The sequence below is a fragment of the Ictidomys tridecemlineatus genome, chromosome 4 (genome assembly GCF_052094955.1).
Source record: "Ictidomys tridecemlineatus isolate mIctTri1 chromosome 4, mIctTri1.hap1, whole genome shotgun sequence".
Classification (NCBI taxonomy): Eukaryota; Metazoa; Chordata; class Mammalia; order Rodentia; family Sciuridae; genus Ictidomys; species Ictidomys tridecemlineatus.
The window spans coordinates 156,595,797-156,615,395 of NC_135480.1; the positions used below are offsets into that span (position 1 = coordinate 156,595,797).

Sequence of the window (19,599 nt, forward strand, 5' to 3'; positions counted from 1 at the left end):
ATCATGGGGGGGAGTACCTAAAGAATTGGAATGACAATGAAAGAAAAAAAATACTCAATTTCATTATGCCCATTAAAAGTTATACTATTGAGAGTTTATATTTGGAAAAAGTAAATATTAAATCATATGATAAGTCATAATTTTCCTTTTACATCTGATTTATACTAATGTATATATGCTGATTTCTACTGATGTACTGACACTCTGCATACCATTTTGCTAAATATCAAAAACTTTAATGATCACTCCTTGTAATTTTTTTTCTAAAACCTAGATACTTTATTGCAACAACTGCGATACTCTTTGAAAGTTTTCAACAAATTAAGAATGTTACTTTATTTTGTATTTGCACTTCCTAAAACATGTTGTGCTTCAGCTATAAGGCTTTTTACAATACAAAATTAAGCTACAAATCTGATACAAAAATAACACTGTTAATGTGTCCTCACTTTTGCAATACCTTACATTACCTAAACAGTCACACTGAGATTAGTTAAATAAGAATTCTAGAGCTAAAATTTTTTCTCTAGTATAGGCCCTAAATCCCTAATTTTAATATATCAACACATATTTATATTATTAAAATAGTAGAGAATATTAGTCATCATGAATTAGTGTCGGTAAGCATATATCCTTGAATACTAATGTGATAGCTGAACAATTATGCTGTATATGCTCTGAACACTCCATATGTCAGGATGCTGAAATATTATTTTTAACTTAGCAAATCGAGATAAAACTAGTCACTTTTCTATACATATGTAGGGGAGACTAAAAATGCAATGTAATCACTAGGAGTGTTTTTTTAAAAAGCCAATATTGGAAAATATAAATACAAAAAAGTGAGAATGTGATGCAGAACTTTGTAAGTGAAAAGCTTACTTTGATTTGTTATATTTCATCCCAATGGAAAAATAATACAAATAGATGTAGTTTACCAGAAAGAGGGAAAAATTCCTGCTGATGTGTACTATTAAAGATAACTTTTACAACTAAGGGCAATACATTATACCTGAAACAGTTTCATCATATTTATTGGATATAATCATTGATAGCTTTTAAAATACAAATAACTCAGAAACCCATTTTTCCAGTTTTGTTAAATTAAAGTGCACGTTTACTTGCTTAAAATAGCCATATCTAAGTTAATCATACTCAGATGCCAAACAAAATATAAACAATAAAAAATGTGTCAGCCAAAAAGCTACAGGACTGTATCCAATCACTGAATAAGCCTTATCATTGTTTTCATCTTCATTCACAATTTATGAATGCCTCAGTCCTTTTGAATCACAATGGCTTCTAATTGTCATACAATTGAAATCTTAATTATTTGTCCATTTTTTAAAATGCTTCATCGTGATTTTAGATGTTTTAAATTTTTTAACACACTCAAAACTAGCCAACATTTCTTTAGCTGTTTAGTTTTTATGCCAATGTCAAAGATGATAGTTCTCAGTTTACCAATCATGACAAATACTCCTAAAAGTAAATTGTTCTATACCTTTAAAGACTTAAAATATTGCTTCAAATAACAATTCTGGGCAAAGCTATTTAATTACTTTATCAGTTGCTTAGTTCGCTAGGCAAGGATGAAAACTGCGCCCAGGTAAGCCTGTTCAGTCTCCTCACTTTTTCATTTAACCGCCTGGTTGAAAGTGATATAAATTGTGTCTTAAAAAAAAAAAAAAAGTATAAGGCCAGTGTTTTATTTCATAACATTGTTGCTAAAGTCTTAGGATAATTTTCAAAGTAAAAAAATTAAAATGACCTTACTTTTCAAGCATTACTTTATGCCTTACGAACTACGCCCAAATATCGTCAAACGAACAGGTCTCCACAAAATGAACATGTCCTAAAAGTCCCTAAGATTCACCACAACCCACTAAACCCATGCCAATGTAAAGACCGCCTTTGTGCTATGGTCGTTGGAAGTCCCAAATGCGGGTCACTATGGACCAGGATTTTAGGTCCCAAATAAAGCAAAGGAATGGGTCCCCGGACCACAACTTCGGACTCGCTTCGTCGCTCGCCCACAGCCTGCAGCAGAGTCCAGAGGCGCCCACACAGACTCGTGCTGGAGTCCCCTCGCCCAAGTTCACAGGCTGTTTTTTAAGAGCTCAGTTCCCCCCTAAAGCTTCTCTAAAGACCAAGTCCGCCTCTGAGCGCAAGCAGCCGAAAGAGCGGCAGATACCCTGGGCAAGGGTACCGTGCCACAGCCGGCACTTGGGGGGCCGCCTAGGGGCTCGCGCAAGCTGGCCTCGGCCCTGCCCACCCCCGACAGCCTTGCCCGGCCCTGGCGCCCGCTCTCCGTGCCCAGGGCGAGGAGCTGGGCGTGCGCAGCGGCCGTGGGCGAGGGGCCTTGCGCCGGCTCCCACGCCGTCCCGCAAAGCCTGCCGCCACTTCTCCGAGGGACTGGGATGTGCGGAGGTTAACTAAAGCCGTTAATTGTCCGCAGGACGAAAGCAAGAAAACAAAACAAAGGCGTCGGGGGGCCAGAGAAAGCTCGAGAAAGTGATCGAGACATGTACCTGAGTGAGACAGATGGGAGAATACATCATGACTTCGCCTTAAAACGCACTTTCCCGGAGATGCCCAAGAAAATCTTCGAGAAGCAAGAATTTCATCTATTCATTTTACAGTCATCTGAGCCCCGCGATGCGATCAATCAGGACGGGGCTCTGCGCTGGATCACCGCAACTTCACAACAAACCCAGTCCTCCTTAAATAGCCAAAGATTCAAGTTCACTCGGCGTGCTAGATTTCCCGGGGTGAAATCCAATCTACACTTTTAACCCTCTTGCAGTCCGAGCGCGCTGGCCGTGCTCGCCGAGGCCGCTGCCGCCGCCGCCGCCGGTGTTAGCTGCTTTTCGCCTGGGTTTGGGGATTTGTTTTCTGTTTTGCAGTTGTTGTTGTTGTTGTTGTTGGGGGTTTGGGGTGCGCGAAGGTTCGGTGTGGGTTGGATTGGGGTGGTGGTGGATGGTGAAATGCTTTTTTAAAAAAGGCGGGGAGGGGGGCGCAGGAGGGCGGGCGGCAGGGAGAGCGAGGAGAATGTGTCACCGCGCTGGGAAAGTTCAAGGTTACAGCCCCGAACACTGCGGCAGGATCGCGGAGTGGTGATCGCAGGCTAAACTTTGCCGCGAGCCGACCATGTGTGTGCGCGAGGGGGAACGTGAGCGAGTGCGCGCGGGTGGCGGGGCGCGCGCGGGAGAGGGCCGGGTGGGGGCGGGGTGGGTGGGGGAGAAGGGAGAGGCCTGGATGAGGGAGGGGGCGCGAGCGCAGATCTCCCGGGCGGAAGAGTCTTGCGGTGCGCGGTCCCGGCTGCAGCCGCCGCCGCCCGCGCCGGCTCCTCAGTGCCCGCCCGCCGGCCGGCCCGCCCGCCTCGCCCCACGTCTGACCCGGCCGAGCGAGGAGGCGGCTGCTGCTGTTGCTGCTGCTGCCCACAGCCCAGGGGGATCGAAAGGATCTCCAGAAAAATCCCAAACGATAAATCCCGCTCTCCCGCTCGGCTCCAAACTCCTCTCTTTTCTGCTCTGGGCTCTTTTTTCCCCTCCCTCTCTTGCTTTCTCTCGTTGCAAAACTTGGAAGTTGAAAAATTCACCGGTTCCACCCTCTGGACCCCGCTCGAGCTCTCTCCAAATCAGACTTAAGGATTGTTTTATTATTTAATTACACAATCATCGCTTTACTCCTCCTCCTGCAAACGCGCATTCCTTTTGCACCAGCCTCTCCACACCCCCCGCCCCCCACCTTCCTCCTCCTCCTCCTGCTTCTCTCTTGCTCTCTCCACACACACCCCCACTTGTTAAAGGTATCATACCGGTGCAATGCTACTATGACTTTTTTTCCCCAAAAAAACATAATCAGCCACCCTTCCTATGCCACCACACACATACACACACCCCAAAACCCGCCCTAGGAGAGGTATTTCGGCGCTCGCTGCGGACTCTTTAAGCCGCGGGAACATCCTAGTGGGAGAAGGACTGAACCGGTCTGGGCCCGAGAAAGGAACGAATGGAAAATTCCCTCACACCCAGGCCGCCCCGGGGCCGGAGCTGGGGTGCCGACACTTGCACCCGGGGCGGGCGCGGTCCACTGAGCCCGCGGCTGAAAGGAGGAGGAGGGAGAGGCCGAGAAGGCAGTCGCCTGAGCGAACTTGGGTTTAAATAGTTGGGGCGCATCAGCGCGGACGTGGAGGACACGGCGCCCAGACCCCGGCCCCCAGCCCGAAGCCCTCGTTCGCGGGTAGGAAGCGGGGAGAGGTCCCTCCAGCGGGCGACCGCGCCCGGGACAGCTACACCCAAGCGGTGCTTCGCCGCGGTTTGCCGCCTTCCCTGGGGGTGCCGCGTGCACGTGGCCTCGCTAGGAGCGGGAGGACCCGCCGAGCCGCTGCCGCCTCCAGCTCCCTCCTCCTCCCAGCGCCCCGCTCCTCTCTCCTCCTACTGCAGCCCGGCTGGCTTTTTCCCAATCCCCACCCCCCAGGGCCCGGGGCGCGGGCGGAAAGCGGGTCCTTCCCCGCCAGGGTGCAGGCAGGGCGGGGCTGCGGGGCGGGCGGGCGCGCGCGCGCGCGCGAGCGCGGTGCCGTGTGCGGCTGCAGCCCTCCAGAGGCTGCCCACCCGAAGCCACTGGGCGCCCGCGCCTGCCTCACTCCCGCGTCGCTGCCCCGCCCCCATCCCGGCCGCGAGTTGCAGGCCCCGTGTGAATGAACTTGATTCCGGGGATTTTGAGGGAGCGGCTTGCCTAGCTCCCGTTTACACACACACACACACACACACACACACACACACACACACACACACACACTCCGCCCCCCAAATTCCGGTTTTCCTCTTGGAGTGGGTGGGGAAGTGGTGGAATCAAAGACTGCCCAGACAATAGAGAAAGGAAAAGTGAGTGCCTGGGGCTCCGCGTCTATCCCTGGGGGCTGTAAAGGGGCCTAGTCCGCCCCCAACCCCAGGCGGGGCCGCCCCCGCTTTCAACTGTGCTGGGGAAGTGTTTGGAGGCTCACCACAGATCCCCCTGCCTCCTTCCCTCTTCCTCGCTCTCGATTTTTTTTTCCCAACTTTCTCCTCCTTCAGAGTCTCCCGCCTCTGCCTACCGTCCCCTCTTCCCTCCCCCAGCGGACCTGAAGGCACCAGTGACTTTTTCCTTCACCAAGTGGGAGTTATCCACATCAAGCATTTCACCACGACACATCAAGAAAAGTAGGCAGGTTCAAGTCAACCATGAAATGGTCACTTTTTAACCCCGTCCTGTCCTCATTAGGGAAATGCTCAAACACAGTCCGTTTTCAAAAAGCGCTCTTAATGAGGCGAGCTTGCCAAGTCTACCAGCTGCAGCCCCCGTAAACCGAGAGCCCGGAGAAGAAAGGCGTGGGGGGTGGGGTGGAGGAGGCTGCGGGGAAGGGCCGGGGGTCGGAGGAGACAGGTATAGTCGAGGAAACTGCGAGAACAAGAACTCGGGCGACTTAACCCTTTAGGGCACGCGCCGCTGGGAACAGCCTCCCCGCTCCCCCCGCAGGCAAATCCTCTAGTCAGCGTTCTGACAACGTTAATTTCCTTTGTGCCGGTCATTTCTTCTTTTTGAAAAGCTGGGATAAAGTTGACAGTCTTTATAGATGAAAGAAATGAGGTGACAGTCGGGGTTAATCCAAATAAATACTCATTTCTCTCTCACAAATTGTAGGCAACCTCATCTTAGATTTAAAAAGAAAAAGACGAACAACCCCAAAGCATCACTTTGTTTTGCACATTATATCGCATCCCTTTTCTCACCCTCACCAGATTCTGCGGAGGAGGGGGGGTTGGTTGGAGGGAAGGGGGGTGGGGAAGCTCTACTGATAATACCAGCTTTAACTACTGGAGTTTCCCTTTGAACAAATATTCAATTTAACTGGAGTTAATTTACCATAAAAGACATTCCCCTTGGCACGAATGTACTCATGTCCTTGAACACACCTCTTTGAATGCCTGGACTCTAACAGAAGCCATTATTTGGGGGTCTCTTTAAAAATCCTGTGCCCATCTCTCTCCCTCCCTTCTCCCTCCCTCCCTTTCTCCTCACCACACCACCCCCAATGAAACTCTGGCACCCAGAGAACACTCTTTTCAGCCAGAGAGCCCAGAACCAGCCTTGTCCCCTGGCAAAAGAGGCCCAGTGCTGAGCCCTGGGCAAGTGTCTCCAGACATTGCTACCCCTCCTCCTCTTACTAGTTTCCCTTTCCAACAAATTATTTCCTTTTTGCCACCAAAATGAGGTTGTATTCAAAAGTTTCTCACAAGCTTAAAAAAGAAAAAGGAAAAATTGACAACCATTATACAGAAGAAGTCACAAAAGCTGCAGCAGCACCAGGGGCCAAGAAGCAGCATCAGACCCAGGTAAGACCCAGAGAGAAGAACTGGGGGCTGCCAGGCCCAGCCCTTACGGGTTCAAATCTCAGACGCCCCCACTTTGTACAGTGCTTATGGCTAAGTACACATGGATGACCATAGAGGATGCTTGGTAGTTTGGGGGTTTGATTTGTTTCCAAGAAGAAGGAAAATGTGAGGTGAGGAAAACAAAAAGGAGTGAAGTGTAAGCAAAGAGACTTCCTGGAAGGGTGTCTTAAGGGGTGCTCAGTATATATGGCTTTGACTCTCAGGCCTTGAAGCCACAGTCGGGATGCCTGATACCCACCTTGCACCCCACCAGCACTGCTTCTTGTCCAGCCATTGCCAAAGTCACTGCAGGCCTTTCAGGAAGAACACTAGAGGGGAGTCTTCTGTAACTGATGGACTGGTAGCTTTGGGTTCATGGGACACCTGGCTTCTCTGTTGTCTCTCAGCACTTGTCAACCACCTTTAACTTGAGAAATACCAAGTAGAAGAGGAGGAACTAAGAGAAAGTACATGCTTTCTATTCACTTTCCCTTTTTTCCAGCATGCCTCTGCCATGGAATTGAAAGTGGTTTTAAAGTATATCTCGAAAGTTTCTGACAGTGTCAGAATGGGCCAACACACAAACTTTGGTACTGACCTCTTCCAAACTCTATTTCTGTTCTTATCCTCCCCCGCAAAAAAAGCTTAAAACACTCATCCTCCAACCTGGCTGAGGAGCAGGAAAGAGGTAAATGGCTCCCTCAAGAAAATCTGATATGTCAGTATCCTAAGGATTTCTCCCCTAGGTTATCCATTCCCTGCCATCTTATGGGGGAGAAAACTTTCTTTTCTGAAAGAAAGCTTACTGGTTTCTAAAAGGAAGGCCAGTGCTTCAGGTAACTGGATTTTTCAGGACCCAATTATATATTTTAAAATAAACATTGTTGCCAAGTTTGAGCCTTTCACTCACTGACCTCCAGACAGAAGTTTGACATCTCAGGTATGTCCATACAGTGTTTTCCTTTTGTTTTTTTTTTTTTTCTGTGTAAAGAAACTGTAGGATAGGTTGCAAAACCAGGGCAACTTCACATAAGGTTTCTTGGAGCTGAACAAAGCTAACGCTGTCATTTTTAATACACCCATTGACTGTTTTTTTGTTTTTGTTTTTGTTTTCATTTTTTAGCTCTTACATGTGGTGGTTCAACAATTCCACATGCCCTGGCTGCATAGCCAATATCAATATTTAAAAACTTAATCCAAAAGAGACAGATGACCTCATGACCCCAGAAAACAGGCCTGCAAAACTCCAAGTATCCATTATACCATGTCCAGGGATCTTTCTTCAGAATGAACCACTAAAATCATACATGTATAGCCTGGAAAAACATAAATTTATATCCACAAGTAGCAACACCAAAATCTACTCAAAAATGCATATATAAACAACCAACAAGTACTGAAATTGCCTGCACTTGATGGGAATTGCAAAATCATGCCCAGCTCTCAGAGTCCTTAAACTACTACTGTCAAATTAGGGTAGCAATTTCTCCCCACCAGAGAATTCCCAACCAGTTAGTTTCCCCACCCCCACTCCAGACCTTTGCCTTTCACTGAAATGAATAAATAACCTTGGACTTTTTTTCCTCTCCTCTGAGAGCTGTTTGGTCTCCCCTGAGGACAAAACTAAATGAGAAAAATGATGCTGTTAATGTTGCTGCTGAAATGCCTGTACTCAACTATTTAAAAAAAAAAAAATCTCACTAAGTATATCTACATCTCAGGCACATTTACAAATTACAAACCTGAATCTGAACACTGAATGGGCCAGATTCCTCCATTTAGGGTTATGTGGTTTCTACTGCTCTACTGAAATGAGTCCAGTTCATCTACAGGGATTCCCAACTGTGAAAAACATTTGCTCTCTGGATTACAAAGTCATCAGTTGGCCTGTAACCTTTGCATGATTTATTTCAGACTTTGAAAATCTCAGTTATAGTTGCCTTGCTTCCTTCACAGTACTACAAAGGTTATATACCCTATCTCACACACCAAACAGTGTCTTCTCTGCTGATGTTGAGAGAGTTGTAATTACAGTATTGCCCTTTTCAAAATAGCTAACGTTTAAAGTAAAACTATACATTTTATTTGTACACATAAATTGACTTTTGTTACCCATCCAAATGTGTTTTGTGACATGTGAAAACAGATCATTTTTTAAAACACATTTAGAAAACTCTGTCCAAAATGGAAAAGTAGTCTTGACATTCTGGATTAAGTACAAAAAGTGCATCACAGACCAATTTAAACTTTCTGTACTCCTTAATCTAGTCCTTCCTTTGAAAGCTGCTATTCTATATCAAAACCAAAACAACACATAACAACAGAATTGTGCATTTGAACTTTCAAATTAAAAGTTAAGGAAAAAACTACATAATTACAAAGAGAAAACACAAACAACTGGGCCTTTACAAAATATATGTTCAGTAAACTTACCTCTGAATGTATCTGAAACATTTTAACAGCACAAGCTAATAAATTTCAAAGCAATAATACTGTCAAATTGTGTGATGCCACAAACTCCAAAAACAAAGTTACAGATGTTTGTGACATCACATTCACTCAAAATTATGCTGCTGCTCAGTCTGATCATATTAAAATTAAATGAATGCCTATGTCTGCTAAAGAATAAAAGGAATTTATTTTGGACATCAAACAATGAATCTGTCACCATTTATTGTATGAAACACTCAGCTAATCAATTTCCTATTAAAATAGCTTTCAACAATACTAGGCTTTAAAATTCATCAGGGCCAGTAAAAACCTTTCCCAGTGCACAAGAATGCAGTCCCAACCACGGACAATAATTACCGTTCTAATACTTTTATTGCCCAAGCACTTTTTCCTGTGTTCCCCATCACTAGGCAGGGATCTGTAGTATATTGTATCAGTGAGTTAGAGTGCTTGACCTCTGCCCACATATGATTTAATAGGAACTTTTCAGCACTGGCGCTTTCTCCATCTCTCATACCATTAAATGAAAACATCAAACCTCAAATGTAAAACTGGAAACCACAACGTTTTGTGTTTCACAACTCTTTGCAGTTTTTACTTAGGCTGCTTAAAGGTCAGCTTATTTGTCTCACAGTGCTCTTCCCCCTACAGTAAATGCACTGGAAAGTCACACTAATTCTGACTTTGATTAAATCTTGAACTCCTCAGTCACATACACACATGTACCCAGCTTATTTACACGTGCATTCTTCACTAACCACATAAGCATGCACGTATGACTTTCTGGACTTATTCCATTTTAAAGCTGATTTAAATGTCTGTTAAAGTATGGGTTCAAAAGTTAACTTTTTCCCGCCTGTTGGAAGTTAAAGTTACAAAGGATGGTGCTATAGGATCTGTTCAAGGAAAGTCAGAGTTAATCTTGTGTATTTTGGCGCCTTTTCCCTGCCAGCTACTGTACTGGGGGTGGGGGAACTTGGAGATCTTGTCTGTCCCGTCTCAAGTTCAATGCCAGTTCTTCCAACCAGGAGAAGATGGCCATGTTCACAGCCCTAATAATAATTCCAATCACGCCACTTCGGCTTCTTGTGTCAAAGTCGAAACTGGCTTCCCCGCCCCCTTCGACCTGAAAGCTGCCAAATCCTCACACACTTCGCATTCAGCCACAACTTAATGGATGGGATATTGTGCATTAAAATGTGTCCCAGACACACTGGTGAAGAGAGGACAAGGGAAAAGGCAGACACACAGACCCACACAGATTTAGGCAGAGTGAAAGAAATCCTGGAGCAAAAACAGAGGGGTGAGAATAAGAAATATTAAGGGGGGGTTCATCATAATTGTTTTAAGGGGGACCTGGTGGAAGGAGGTCTAATAATTACATGCAGCAACTTTGAGAAAGGAACACCAATTTTTAAAACTCCAACACACCAATCAGCTAAACAGTACTTCCCTCACTTAAACTAATGTATTTTCAAATGAAAATATGTAACAAAGTTGTACCTTAAAATGAAGAAAAAAACACTTCAAGAAATGGAATGGGTTACAAGGTGCAACTTAAGTATTTGTATAGTAATGTTTATTCCCAACACTTAGGGCAGAAGTGTAGAAAGTAGGGAGTTAAAAAGGGAAAAAAATACTAGATTCTGCACTGTGTAGATCCAACGCTTCCCGCCATAAAAGTGTATCGCATGTACTAAAGTTACCAACGCTTTGAAAATAATACATATTTGCACTGGTTCTGGAAATCCAGCACTACAGTTCACCCTACAAAGCAGAAATGACATTTAGGAAAGGGGTAAAACTTCACTTTACAATGCACAAGCAGGAAATAAAATCTGCCTAGGGTGGGAAATAGTGGAAAGGACGAACAAGACAAGAAAATTAAAAAACCATCGTTTCAAAGTCACATACCATCGCACTGTATTGCACTAAATAAAAGAGATCTTGAGTCTGTAACAACCCAGGGTCGCTGACTTCACGTGTCTCAGGTACAAATTTGTGGATTTTCTCAAGGGTTGTTTTGGTGTCTCTTTTTGTGTGTTTGTTTTTTAAAAATTCATCCAGGAGTAGTCTTATATTTTTAAGACTTGGGTTTGGTTTTTTTTTTCCTGCACTGCCACAATTCTTGGCCCAAGAAGAAAAGAAGGTCAAAGTCAAGTCTAAAGCAGGCAGTCCCTCAGTCTGGATATCCAGTTTTACTCCTCTCACTTGCAGAAGACTCTTTCTCGTAGTTGACTTGAACGTCGTCCAGAGTGAGTGTGTGTGTGTCTGTGTATGCGCGCGCGCGCGTGCGCGTGTACTCGGTGGGTTTTATTGTTGTTTTAGCAGGGCTGCTCTAGGGGTGGGGGCTGCGCTGGACAAATGTGGCAGGCGCGGCCTCGGGGTCGCGCGTTCACCCCTTCCCGGCCTTGAGATTGGCCTGGCCGGCGGCGGGGCTGCCCCGGAACCGCCACCCAGCAGCGCACCCTTGCGCGCCCGAACCGAATCCTCCGCTGCCACCTCCCTGGCTTTCTCTTTCACCAGCTCGCCATCCGCCCCGCCCCGGCCCGCCCCGGCCGGTACCGGCGCGCGGGAAGCGCGGCTCTTCGCTTCCGCCTGGCGGCGGGAAAGAAACCGAAAGGAGGAGCCGGGGGCGGGCACGCCGCGATGCATATTCATCAGGGCGCCGGCGGCCCGGGAGGCGGGAGCTGGCCGAGTGGGTGTGGCGGCCTGCGCGGCGCGGGCGCCCCTCGCGGGTGGGTGAGAGTGTTGGGAGGGAGCCTGGTCTTTGTGCCGCCGGGTGGGGTAGGAGCGCGGCGAGGGCGTGCCTGTCTGGGGGCTGCCCCGGCTCGGTGCGCCTTTGTGCTCTCCGACTGCGTGTCTGCGGTGCGCCGCGGCCAAGGGGCCCCTCCTCGGGCGCGCGGCAGGGGGAAGCCGGCGGAACAGCCGCGTGAAGACTCCAAACCAATAATAATGCTAAAGGTTCAGAATTGCTGTTGCTTCCCTACTTCCCGCCACGTCGCTGGGCTCAACTTCGCCAGGCCACGTTTGTTTTCCTGTAAAAGGAGTCTTGAAATGTTCCTCACTGCGTAGTGTTATCATTAAAGCAAACCACCAGAAAGAGGGCACTTTGACTTTCTGTTTGTATGCATCCATGTGAATGTCAAAAAATTCGTCAGTAATTTATGGGTTGGTGGAAGAAACAAGCAACACCAAAGAAATACACAGAAGTCTCCAGAAGTGATCACTCTAGAGATTTGATAGTGAGTTAACGTTCACTAATATAGCAGTTTTAATTAGTTTATATGTTGAGGGTTTTATACTTTTTGTTTGTTTGTTTGTTTTTGCCTAGTTCTAAAGTAATCCAATCATTAAGGATCTGTAGTTGTGTGGCAAAATAATGCTTACCGGTTAAGCTGTTGTGTAATTCTCCTTTAAAAGTTAAAGTATTAAAAGTAAAAATATAACACTAGCCCTAAATTTACTTAATACTAGCCCACATGTGTTTAGAAAAGATTTTATTACAGAGATCTTGACTAATTATGTAATTGCACAACAGACAACAATAGCTTCAAATATCCTCTAAAAACCCTGTTCAATTATGTGCTTACCAATGAGACCGGAATAACTCCCAATGAATAGTTCTTACCTCTCTACTGAATGTGAACATGTCAGTATTTTAATCCCAATTATGTTTACTCTCGAAGTCTTAGAGAACTTAAACAACATTGTTCAGATTCTTAATTCCTACTCTACACATTAAAAAACAAGGAAGACATTTGGCCTCATTATCAAAAAAAGAAAAAAAACACCCTCATACATGTAGACACATTATATAGATGTTTGTACATGCATGATGTACATACCTATTTTAAATGACATTTTCAATCATGAGTAAGATTTTTAGTCCTAAAAATGGATTGACCCAACTAGACTTTAGAAAATGCACAGTTTAAAAGATAGGTTGTTAAGCTGCAAGTTTAACATAGTCCAATTTCCTTAAAAAAAAAAAAACTGTATATATCTATAAAGTCATGTAGCTGTGGGAAAGGAGATGAAAATTTGGAGAGGAGGATGGAATATACAAATTTTCACCTCCACACTCAGTTATAACTTTGTAGGAAAATTAGTTTGTAATTTCTATCTTGCTCAAAGTTAAATTATTTTTAACCACCTAGCCAATGTAGCTATAATTCAGTCTACCCAGGCAGTCAATTTAAGTGAGTAACAAATAGATGTTTTTATTCTAGGATTTCCTAACAGTTTTATGGTCAAATAAATCACATTTAGGACTAGGGAGCCAAATAAAAAATATGAAAATTCAATGCAGTAAATAATAAAGATTATTTAGGGTAGGGGGAATGTTTTCATGACCAGCATTACCAAATACTAACACTTCTTTAAGTGTGCCACAGAAAATCTGTTATTATTGTTTGAAATCTATAGTAGAATTACCAGTGCTTCTCAGTGTCTATTTTATGCAAAGAAGAAATGACATTTTAGAAATAACCTAATTTTGTTTAGAAAGTATCTTTTTTTTTTCTTTAATGAGAAAAGGAATAGAGAAGGGAAGAGGAAAGAATTTCCTTCATTCTCATGAAGACTTGGAGGAATCTAGGGTTTGGGTCACCTGTCAACAGATCTCTTCTCAAGCATATTTAGAAATAAAGTGTACCATTGCATGTCAGGTTCCCGCTTTCTTGATTATTTTTTTTCTATTTGCATGCTATTTGTTTCTTTTGACATGTAAAGCTTACAAGAATGCTTACTCTTATACTGAGCACTCTTCTGTCAAATATGTACACATATCATATATGTGTACATATATCAAGGTTTATGAAATAAGGAGAAGGATTTTTCAAGAATGTCTTTAAAGGAATCTGTCTTGCTAATTCATAGTCACCTCAACATATTGTTGCTTCTAAATTTTTAATTGGTGAATAATCTTCATCTTTTAATCTACAACGTCAGCTGATTTTCTGGTTTTCATATTTTGTGATATAAATAAATATGTAGAAATTAGGGAATGTTTTCAAATAGGCACTTATTTTTAAATTGAAATGATCTTTGTTAAAAATGTTTCCAAGAATATAATAAAGGTCTAATATCTTTTTATATTCATCTTTTGTTAGAAATTATAAGTAATGATTCATTTTTTAATATAAGCACTATCCAACACTACTTAAGCATTTTGGACCTTAGGCACATTTAACTGAAGTGATTCCAGTTTTTTAAAAAGAGTATTTTTTCTGCCTAAAGTTGTAGGCACAACTCATTACATAGAACGTACCGGAAGCTTTGCAAGTACATTCACACTTTAGATTTTCTGATTCTTCTTAAAGTCAATTAACTGGTAACGCAATTTCTGTATGTTTTCTTCAAATTAAGAATTTTTTTTAATGTACTAGCAACATCTGCGTGTGTTTATCTCTGAGAATAATCACTATATAATTATTTCTAAAAGGCATGCATTATTACAATGCTTTATGTCATAATTGAAGTAATTCCTCTATTCCATCTAAACCAGTAATTTTCAGTCATTACCCCAAAGGTGTTTATTTTGTCTCACTTCTGTATTTCTCAAAAATATGGGAAGTATGTTTTTACTTGTTATATTTATATTATTAAAGGATACACACTAATTTATTAGATTATTGTATTTAGTCCATTATTATACCAGAATTCTTGGAAATTTAATGTATACAATTATAATGGTGGAATACTTAAGACTCAGTACTAAATAAAGCTTACCCTATCTTTTAGAATTGAGATGATTAAGAATTTATATATAATTTTTAAAATATATATGTTAACTAATATAAACATTCATGTTTCTTATTGCCTACCGGTAATATTTCTTAATCATTTAAAAATATTTAGAAAGGCTTGAATGGTACATTCATGATATGCCAAATTTGGTCATTTTGTTTGAGATGTCTCTGCACAAGTATTATTATTAAAGAGAGGAGACTGCATACCTAGTGTATCGTCTTATAAAAGGAAAACCCAAGCATAAGTAAGAAATACTGGTAACTATTCTTATTTTTCATTGGTTATAGTAATCTTTAGTTATAATCCATTATATCTTTTCCCTATACATTGATTATAAAAATAAAGGCAGTGTCTTTCCCACAAAACATGGTTACTCGTCATACAGAATTATCTGTGTGGAAAAGACTTCAATAGTTTTGCAAATAAGCTCCTGCAATAGCTCTGAAATTCCACAGGGCCCAGGACAGACACACGGGGTCATTTTCTAGCCATTGAGAGTATGGGTACAAAAATAAATATACACGCACAGTGTTCTTTCTCTCACTAACTGCATGCTGCACCTGTGCACACATAGATCTGATGACATCTGCTAACATAATAAATCTCAAGTGGTTTGTGGTGTCATCAAAAACCTGAGATGGTGGTATGGCTCACAGCCTTACCAACCCCAGGCTATGGCCTTGTTAAATTTCACAGGCTAAATAGAGACAGATTCAGACTAATTCCATACACCAACCAGAGGTTTTCAAGAGCAGGTTAAGGTGGTTTACAAAAAAAAAAAAAAAAAAAAAAAGCCTGTAGTCATGACTCAATATGTGAAAAATTTGCTCTATGATTCAGTGATGGTAAATCAAGGCTGTCTACTAACTTCAAAAACTAGTTTTATTGCACTTGTTAAGAATTCTGAAGTGAAAGTATCAATCATGTCTTAACCTACTTTTGTTTTTTAAGAGACTTTAAAAATATGCATAATTAAATCTTCATATCTTGCTTACTCATACTTTTATATAAAACTTCAGAATTTCAACCATCAAAATGATCAAAACAGAAACAATACATTTGAGTCAATTTCAGCTGTAATGATTAAATTGAGTGAAAAAAAAAGCAAGTGTTTTCTCAAAAAAATTTCCGGATATTTTGGGCCATATGTAAGGTTTCTGAAACAACAGAATTACTAAGATTTTTTTTTAACCATTTTCAAAAAACAGAGGCATCTGGCAATCCAGAAATTAGTGAGGCAACAGGATACAAGAAAGTGCTAGACAGTCTACTGATCCTTCAGTATAGTTCTGGCAAAGAACCATCCTGCCTTTTGCTCAGTAGGCCACTTTCAACAAGAAAGTCAGTGTCAAGCCCCCTGCATTCAAATCCTATGGTCTTTCATCCTCAATGTCATAGATCCTTGTTGGCATATCTGGAACATTCGATGTCATTTCAAATTTCCCTTACTAAAAGAAGATTAGCAACCATATTTAGTGTCTTTATTCTATATCTCAGAAATCCTAGGTTCATCCTAGAGAGGGCAGAGGAAGAATTTTCCTTCTACAAAGCATGAATTGCATTTAGCTTTGGTCCAGACCTTGGCTAGGTGTTGCGGTGCAAGAAAGGATAGGTTTAGAAGATCTCTGCATTTACGATAACAGGGCCTTTGTGCTAATATTCTTCTCCATATTTGCTTAGAAAGGAGTAACCTTTGCATAGGGCATTTTTTTTAAACCTCCAAATAAACACACTAAATAACAATTCATGGTTTTCTGCTCACTTTACAGGCAATTGATGTGGGTTTGTAGAATAAAAACAGTCTTAATAGAAACCAAAGAAAAATTTAATGAGGGACAATAAGTCAGCTGCCCTTCCCACCCACTTCACCCACTGAAACAAAACAAAACCCTCATGTAATATGTTCAGAGCCAAACTAGCAAAGTTGAGAAGTTTTTGATACCACTAAGCTTCATGGTGTGGGGAATATTTTTATAAACAACAGGAAGAAAAAAAAAAAGAAGCAGCATGAGGTGGGAAATTTCTAGCATGTACAGCTGACTGTGCATGGAGCAGTACCTTCTACCAACTTATTGTTCAGGATGGTTGACAGTAAATACAGAGGTCAGGCTAGAAAGTTTCACAGATTACCCAATATCCCTGCTGCTCCCCTTTTCTCTTCCATCTAGCAGCAATGTGATTGCCTTTAATATTCTTGCCATTGTCTTTACAATTGTTTTTGTTATACAAACTAGAAACATTTTAAATGAACAATTAACAAGATTTTTTTTAAAGTTCACCTACAGTCCCATCACCTAAAAAAAAAAAAAAATTGTTGCATTTGCCTATCTTTCCATCCAGTATTTACTTATGTATATGGACACTGTTTGCCTAGTTAAATCTTACCATGGATAAAATTTTGTTTTGTAACTTTTCCTCCAAAGCTTGTTGATATTAGTGAATTGTTACAAAACTATAAAATGTGAAAGCTGGAAGACACTTTTCAGACTTCTAGATAAAGATTAAGAAAAATCTAGGATTATGGTCAACATTTTAAAATCGGGATGTTTTACTTAAAAATCTGGATATCCTGCTTCTCACTTTTCTTCTTTTTTTTTTTTTTTTTTGGACAAATGTTGCCCAAGAGGTTGGAGCAGAGTAGCTGCTTCCCCCTTTGGCTGAGACTTGGTCTCCACAGTCCCCATCACTGCTGGTTGTATCATGCTGTCCTACTTTCCTCCTTGATCTGGAACAAATGTTCTTATGGATGAAAAATAAGATCAAGGTTCAGAGAGGTAAAGTGACTAGCTTATGGTAGCTGAGCTAGTTAGTAGTAGTAGTACCAATGTCATAAATAAAGCCTCTGAACTCTAAACCTCTAGCTTAAAGGTTAATTTCAGAACATGGAAAGATGTGGAATCTGTGCACCAGTGTGCACAGCCTCAGCAGAACTGCTGTGGTCACCGGCTCCTTTGTAGACTAAATGCCTCAGGATGGTCACTCTCCACCTTTCATGCTTCAGTCCATAATTAACATTTAATATCCAGAAGCCTGAGCCCCCATAAATCCTGGGCCCTCTCACAGTGATTCTCTCCTTTGTCTTATTAATCATTGAATGTAGGTGAGGGAAGATGATCAGTTTATGGAGATAATATCAAATCTTCTCTATGCGATTAAGAAAGCACCTCATAATTAAAAAATTAAATATTTTATGATATTCCTGTCAGATATACTTCATAGAGACATCAAGGGTCAATACCTGGACAATTAGCATCCTAGAAAATATAAAATTCTCATCTCTATGGAGAGAACATATTTTCTTTTCTTTTTTAAAAATTTTTAGTTGTAGATGGACACAATACCTTTATCTTATTTATTTATTATTTTTATGTGGTGCTGAGGATCGAACCCAGTGCCTCACACATGATAGACCAGTGCTCCACCACTGAGCCACAGCCACAGCCCAGAGAACATATTTTTTGAACGCTAAATCCAGACACAGTGAAAATAGGAAAAAAAAAAAAATGAGTTTAAGACTTTTGGGACGTTATCCAAAAAGTTTTTAAAAAGAATCATTATTAGTTATAGATCAATATATTGGTAAAAAATAATAAATATGTATACCATCTAAGAGTGACTTATCTATGTATCATGGTACAATTTTTATTAATTTGCCTAGAATATGGGATTTGATAATAGTGACTGCCATTTAGATATCACCATTAAGCACCCTTGCAGTTTGCAACTAGTTATAGCACATTGATCTTCAGACAGGATGCCTGCACACTAGGTCTTGTTCCCAAATGGAGGTGGACTTGAGGACATGCAGATTGCCTCAGGGAGTCAACACAGTGAATAATTGAGAAGCTCATTCATTATATACACATTAAGTCTACAGTTACTGTCTTGGCAGGTACTTGATGGGTCTGTGTTCTACCCCGGCTCTGAACTCATTCACAAAAGCAGTCTTCATGGCCCTTGTTATGGATGAAGCTCCATCTACCTGGTGCATTGGGGGCACTCCACTCCTTTTTTAGGGGACTAGACCCTCTATAAGAAGTTTCCCTGAGGTCCAGATATGCTTGATTCCTTGGGAGCATGTTAACTGACTACCGAAGAGCTGCATCTTTTCCTTTGCTGTGACCAGTTTAAGTCAAGGACAGCACCTTCATTAAGCAAGTCCTCCCTGGGGCAGTGGTTTTCCCAACCTTAGGTTAAATGAAGTGTCAAGACGAGTGATACTAATTACCTTTCACTGAGATCTAACTATAACTGGGCTCTGTGCTGATGTCACATGTTATCTCAGTTCCTTCAAACATGAGGAAACCGAGGCTCGGGAAGTTTGGAAAACCAATTGAAGGTCATGGTGCTCATCATTCAGGTCATTTGAATTCCAAAGTCCTTGGCCATAGCACACCATCCGACTGCAGGGACCCACTGCAAGGCCATGCCTATTGGATGCATGTGACCCCTTCACAGAAGGTGTCCTGGGATGCTTTGCACATGTGTCAAAGCATTTTGATCACTCTTCTTTTGAACTTACCTTCGGAACCCCAGGCACATTCTTTTAAATATTATCAATGGAGTAGATCTTCCTCCCCTTAAATGTGGATTTGAGTTTTGAATATAACCATGATTCATTTAATACCCTGTAGTGATTAAAGAACTTATCAAGCTGGGTAAACCAGTTTGGGTTGAAAATAAGGCATGACAAAAACATAAGGAGATTATTTCATTTCCTTATTTTCTGAAAGTAATAGAACAGGAGTTTTCAACTTAGAGGCAGTGGCATTTTAGGGTTCAAATCCTGATTTGGCTACCTCAAACCTACATGATTCTGGGCAAGTTATGTCATGATACCTTTCTTAGCGGTGGTTTCCTGAATTTCAAAAAAAAGAAAAGACAAGAATAATGCCTGCTTCAGTGTGATTTTTGAGGATCAAAAAATTCCATTTGTCAAAATATGGAAGACTCTTTCTGAAACATATTCCTTTCCCAA

At 41.9% G+C, this 19,599-nt stretch overlaps 1 protein-coding gene and 1 long non-coding RNA gene across 13 annotated transcripts in view; one reads left to right on the top strand and one right to left on the bottom strand.

Moving 5' to 3' along the window:
* Positions 1-19,599, bottom strand: part of Nfib (nuclear factor I B) — a 419,314-nt gene that overhangs the window by 219,328 nt on the left and 180,387 nt on the right. For 2 of the 12 annotated variants that reach the window (XM_005327987.4, XM_005327986.5), the window contains exon 1: positions 2,532-3,663. The exons of 8 other annotated variants lie outside the window; for them this stretch is intronic. In XM_005327987.4, coding sequence (XP_005328044.1) covers positions 2,532-2,561 — 30 coding nt within the window. In that variant the 5' untranslated portion in view covers positions 2,562-3,663. Of the gene's footprint in view, positions 1-2,531; positions 3,664-10,781; positions 10,899-19,599 lie in introns of those variants that run through there. 2 more of the 12 variants (XM_021728202.3, XM_005327989.4) reach the window with 2 other exon arrangements.
* Positions 11,017-19,599, top strand: part of LOC120889811 (uncharacterized) — a 33,786-nt gene continuing 25,203 nt past the window's right edge. Inside the window, exon 1 of the long non-coding RNA XR_013438138.1 lies at positions 11,017-11,122. This is a non-coding gene — a long non-coding RNA (uncharacterized LOC120889811). The remainder of the gene's footprint in view (positions 11,123-19,599) is intronic.